General features: G+C 34.9%; 1 protein-coding gene across 1 annotated transcript; it reads left to right on the top strand.

Annotated features, from left to right (window-relative positions):
- Positions 1-206: 206 nt before the first annotated feature.
- On the top strand, positions 207-2,695 carry LOC109794177 (putative polygalacturonase). The gene is made up of 6 exons (XM_020353653.3): positions 207-386; positions 553-885; positions 991-1,111; positions 1,212-1,386; positions 1,492-1,562; positions 1,842-2,695. Exons 1-6 carry the CDS (start codon positions 228-230, stop codon positions 2,528-2,530), a joined length of 1,548 nt encoding a protein of 515 aa, XP_020209242.3. The 5' UTR covers positions 207-227; the 3' UTR covers positions 2,531-2,695.
- The last annotated feature ends 3,562 nt before the right edge of the window (positions 2,696-6,257 follow it).

Raw genomic sequence — 6,257 nt, 5'->3', positions numbered from 1 at the left:
TATACGTTAAAAATAGTTTTTTTTTCTCAACATTTTAACAAAATACGTTTTACCTCCTAAGTTAAGCTATTTATATTTTTCTATTGAAATTAAAAAATAATATTCGGTCAATACACAGATTATGATTTATTTATTTTATTTATTTATAGATATAGATATAACTGTCCTCATCTATTCCATATAGAGTGAAAAAAACTTTCTACAATAAAAAAGTCAAACAGAGAATAATGAAAATTGTGAAATGGTTAAATGTTGTTCCATCTATGCATGTAGCATTGATAGTCCTCTATATATACTTGCCCATGTTGTGCAAGAGTAGAAAACTAAAACTTCACTGTGCCATGTCTAAGACCATGAAGTTGTTTCCACTACTCAGAAATTCCTATGTAATTTCATTTTCGTATCTTGAGATTTTCTTATATGAACACATATTTTGTCATGAATAACCACCAAATATAGTTTCTCTGATGCGTTTATACACATATCCATTTGGATTTTGCTAAATTATTTTTCATAAGGGCTCTGATTGGTTTTTTGTTTTATTTTGTGCAGGTCATTGGTGTGATATCCTTAGTTCTAACATTGGGATCACTAAATGTGAAGGTAGCAGAATGCAGGGTAGCAAGTGGACCGGGAAACATAGAATACCCTGCCATCAATTGCCGAAAGCATAGTGCAGTTTTGACAGATTTTGGTGGGGTTGGTGATGGCAAAACATCCAACACTAAGGCCTTTCAATCTGCAATAAGCAAACTCAGCCAATATGCATCTGATGGGGGTTCACAACTTGTGGTGCCCCCAGGAAAATGGCTAACAGGACCCTTTAACCTCACTAGCCATTTCACTCTTTTTCTCCATAAGGATGCTGTTCTTCTTGCATCTCAGGTATATAGCCTATATGCACTACTTATATATGTTTTGTTTATTCTGTTGTTTCTCCTATTATCCACCCAAGCGTCTCTTATAATTATTACATGACCACATTGATAGGTTGAATCTGAATGGCCACAACTTCCTGTACTACCTTCTTATGGAAGAGGAAGAGATGCTCCTGGTGGAAGGTTTAGCAGTCTAATTTTTGGAACTAACCTCACAGATGTTGTAATTACAGGTAACGTTTTAGCACAAGCAATAGACCTCTTTACTTGTTAATGTTCATTTTAATGTTGTTGAGTCAATTTTAGTTTGACTTTTTTGAATCTGATCATTAGGTCAAAATGGTACAATTGACGGGCAAGGATCTTATTGGTGGGACAAATTCCACAAGAATCAATTGACACTCACCAGGCCATACATGATTGAGATCATGTACTCTGATCAAATCCAAATATCTAATCTCACATTGGTCAATTCTCCATCCTGGTTTGTCCATCCAATTTATAGCAGGTTAGATAAGGCTTCTTTGTTCCAATTTCTTAACCATGGTGCATTCCTTTTTTCATCATGTATAAAGTGTGTCTCACTATTCTGATCACAAGCTTTATTCTCCAGTAACATAATAATTCAAGGGCTTACCATTCTGGCACCAGTGGACTCTCCTAACACAGATGGCATAGACCCAGGTAAAGACTTTATTTTTCTATTATATACTTATTTCCATGGACTTTTGATGGCAAACTGCCAAACTAGAAGGATGAATGATATATATATATATATATATATATATATATATATATATGTAACAGAATTTGTAAGCTTTCTCCCGTATATTTTTATACTTTGCAATTTAATTGGTGAAAATAGTGGCATTCATATTAAAAGAATCTACCACTAAGACTGATTATATATATATTTGTTGACAACCAGTGTCTAATTGTTGTATACTTTTTTCCTCTTCACAGATTCATGTACAAACACTAGGATTGAGGACTGCTTTATTGTCTCCGGTGATGATTGTATTTCAGCAAAAAGTGGGTGGGATGAGTATGGAATTAAATTTGGAAGGCCAACCCAACACCTAATCATTAGAAGGATTACTTGCATATCCCCTGATAGTGCCATGGTTGCTTTAGGAAGTGAAATGTCTGGTGGAATTGAAGATGTAAGAGCTGAAGATCTCACTGCTATCAACACTGAATCAGCAATTAGAATCAAAACAGCTGTTGGAAGAGGGGCATATGTGAAAAACGTATTTGTGAAAGGAATGAACCTCAACACCATGAAATATGTATTTTGGATGACTGGCTCTTATGGACAACACCCTGACAATAAGTTTGATCCCAAAGCACTTCCTAACATCACTGGAATAAATTATAGAGACGTTATTGCAAAGAACGTCACATATTCCGCAAAACTTGAAGGGATTTCCAATGACCCTTTCACAGGAATCTGCGTTTCTAATGTGACTATCCAAGTGAGTGAACAGAAAAAGAAGCTTCAATGGAATTGCACTAATGTTGCTGGAGTTGCAAGCAATGTCACTCCTGTCTCTTGTCCATTGCTGCCAGAGAAAGGGAAATTTGATTGTCCTTTTCCAAATGACAAATTGCCCATTGAAAATGTTCAGTTGAAGACATGTTCCTCTGTGTAAATGTCTTCTAATACCATGGCTACATTTGAATCTTGAACACTGTTTATGTCAGAAATTATAATTAGAAAATAAAGTGTTAGAGATGAAGGGTATGCATTGAGGGGCCATTTTTCTTGTTTAAAGGATATTATTCCTTCGAATGAAATCAATAAGTATTTAATTGAGAGGTTATTTAATGGATATATATGCGTTATAAGCAAACCCATAAAGAAAATAAAGAAAAAAAAAAGAAAAATGAAGGAGAAGAGGTTAACTAATTTGAGTGATTTTGTAGTTTTTTTTTTTTTAATTGAAGTGAGAGAGATAGGGTTAGTAAAAGGTAAAATCTTCTTCAGCATAAAGTTGCAAAGAAGTAACTAATGTTACTGGCAAAAACTATTTTCATCCATGCTTTTGTTTTAAGAAAATGAAATAAAAATGTCAATGGTTGATTGTACTGTCTGCCAAAAGTCCAAATTATTGCTGGGAATGGAAAAGAACAGGAAGAAACTGGCTTTGGTTATTGAGAGGTGTCTAATCTTTGCTCTGATTTCTTACCAAACTAGTTGTGTTTGTTTCATTTATTCTCGTTGATTTTCGAAATATGCACGTAGATGAGGCTAAACGACTAATTTGGTGTAGTTTTACAAACTAATTACTAAAATGGGGTTGTTTTGAAACATATTACACCTTTGGGGCTGTTTTGTACGGTGTCGCTATGGGCCATAGCGACACCAATGACACGTGGCAATTTTTTTTTTTAGGCTGGATTGGGCTGGACCAGTGTCGCTGTAGGCTTGCCCATCACGCAAAAGTGGCGCTGTGGCTCACAGCGCCCCCTTTTTATATATTTTTTATTTCTTTATTAAATTATTTTTTACATTATTTGCTCAAGAGGCGCTGTGGCCCAGCACGCCTGAGTGGCGCTGTGGCTCACAGCGCCCCCTTTTTATATATATTTTTTTTCTTTATTAAATTATTTTGCTCAAGAGGCGCTGTGGCTCAGCACGCCTGAGTGGCGCTGTGGCTCACAGCGCCCCCTTTTTATATATATTTTTTTTCTTTATTAAATTATTTTTTACATTATTTGCTCAAGAGGCGCTGTGGCCCAGCACGCCTGAGTGGCGCTGTGGCTCACAGCGCCCCATTTTTTTTTTTTTTCGTTTTGTAAATAATTTTTTAACATTATTTGTTTTGCAGGGGCTGTGGCCCAGCACCTAAGTGGCGCTGTGGCTAACAGCGCCCCACGTTTTTTATTTTTTTCGGTTAAAATTTTTTTTTTACATGATCTGTTGCAGAGGGGGCAAGTGGCGCTGTGACTCACAGCGCCCCATGTAGTGGCGCTGTGACTCACAGCGCCCCATTTTTTTTTTTTTTTTTTTGTTTTTCAATTATTTTTTACATTATATTACTTATTTTTTTAAATGTACATTTTTTCTTCTTTGAAACCTTTTTTTTTCTTTTATCTAATATTTTTTTATAAATTTTTAAGCAAATATTATAATTAAAAAATATTACATATATTTTTATTACAGGCGCTGTGACCCACAGCGACTTGTACACTATATATACCCCCATTCTGAAAAATCACGTCAATATCTCAACTCTATCTCTGCCATAGTATTTTGTTACGGTATTTGTTATTTTTTCAGTAAATCAGTCAGGTTGGTTCTTTACTCCCGTGAAGTTAAGTTTTAAATTGTTATTTATGATTGAAATTTTTTGTTATTTAAATTGTATGTGTTGTACTAATAATTGATTTTTTCTGCAGATATCATGGATCAAATTATAGCTTATATTTACACTGGAAGGATGTATGAAAGTGCAGAAGGTGTAACATTTGAGGGACCAAAAAAAGGGATGTATATTAAACGAGGTTTAACTTTGGATATATTAAAGAGAAGGATTCACAACAAATTTAATCTTAAGTCAAATCAAGTTATATTATCTGTAACTTACAGATTTGTTGTTTCACAGCATGATGAGAACAGATATTCTTCATTGGAATTGAGTGACGATGATGATGTACAATGCATGATAGAAGGTTTTATGAGTCAGAATGTAATGGCAATAATGGAATTACATGCTGAAATAGGTAACTTAGAATCTTCAACAATTTCGTTAGAAAATTTGTCAATTGAACGATCACCGGTGATGACAAGAGACGAAGATGAAGATGACGAAGATGATGAAGACTATCATGTTTCATTGTCATATGAAAGCAATGATGAATCAAATGAAGATGAAATCGATAATTGTGAAGTATCTGATAGTGACGTGGAGTCAGATGCTATTATTGAAAGTCCAATGGTTGAACCTATTTCAATGTATCCATCTACTGAAGGTAACATTTAAAAATTAAATTTGTTAACAATTTGTGTTATTTGTTTAAAAAATATTGTTTAAATTTACATTATTGAATTTAAAATATTTACTATGATTAAATTAGGTGGAAGTCAATTTTGGGGTAATTTACCTCACTACACTAATATCAATTGGAGTCATCCCGATGAAGAAGAAATCCCAGGGATGGATGTGGCTAATAATTGGTCTATTGGCGAAGATTTATATGTTGGATTAGAGTTTGAGAATAAAGATGCAGTAAAAAATGCAGTAAAGCAAAATGCAATGAGAATGCATCAGAGTTTTTATGTTGTTGAATCGAAAACGACAAAGTGGGTTGTTAGATGTCCAAATGCGCATGATGGATGTCCATGGTACATGAGAGCTATTGAGTCAAAGAAATCTGACAAGTGGAAAGTGACTCAATGGGGTGGACGTCATACATGTTTGAACATGTCTTTGTCACAAGATCATAATAAGTTAGATTCTGAGCTAATTGCATCATTTATACAAGGTAAGTTCTCAACTGCAACTTATAATATTATATTAATAATAATTTATATCATTGATTTTGAATATTTAATATGTAGGAATGGTTAACCAAGATCCAGCAATCAAGATTAGCCTTATCCAAGAAAGAATAACATCTCAAACTGGGTTTAAGATATCATATAGGAAGGCTTGGATGGCTAAACAAAAAGCAATTGTTAAAATATTTGGTGATTGGGAAGAATCTTATGCTTTTTTACCCCGGTGGCTTAAATACATGAAGGAAATTGCGCCTGGATCCTTTTATGATCTGTGTCATGATGAGTTTTTCGTTGGTAATCGTTGTCACCGTGGTTATCGTCAGTTTCACAGGTTATTTTGGACATTCAAGCCGTGTTGTGATGCATTTGATTATTGTAAACCCCTGATACAAGTTGATGGCACTCATCTGTATGGGAAGTATCGAGGCACACTGCTTATTGCCACAACACAGGATGGTAATAACAATGTTCTTCCTCTGGCATTTGCAGTGGTGGAAGGAGAAACATTACTTGCGTGGTCGTGGTTTTTGGCTCATTTGCGGCTACATGTTACAAATAAACAAGGAATATGCTTAATTTCTGATCGCCATCGTAGCATTAAATCGGCCATTGACAACGAGGCACTTGGTTGGAGACCGCCAAATGCATACCACAAGTACTGCATTAGGCACATTGCAAGTAATTTTAATACTCGATTCAAGGATGGCAAGCTAAAACAACAACTTGTGAAGTTAGGTAAGGAAAATTATTTAAAATTATTCGTAATTTGATTATTCTAATTGTGCCCCATTCATAATTTGTATGCAGGTGGGCGCGGTGGATGGTACCAATATGTGTTCTGGGAGACGGAAGGATAAGTGGAATCCTGTGAAGGA

Source organism: Cajanus cajan, chromosome 7 (genome assembly GCF_000230855.2).
Source record: "Cajanus cajan strain Asha chromosome 7, NIPB_CcT2T_4, whole genome shotgun sequence".
Taxonomy (NCBI): domain Eukaryota; kingdom Viridiplantae; phylum Streptophyta; class Magnoliopsida; order Fabales; family Fabaceae; genus Cajanus; species Cajanus cajan.
The sequence above is the reverse complement of the archived record's forward strand: the minus strand, read 5'-3'. Positions and strand labels throughout refer to the sequence as shown.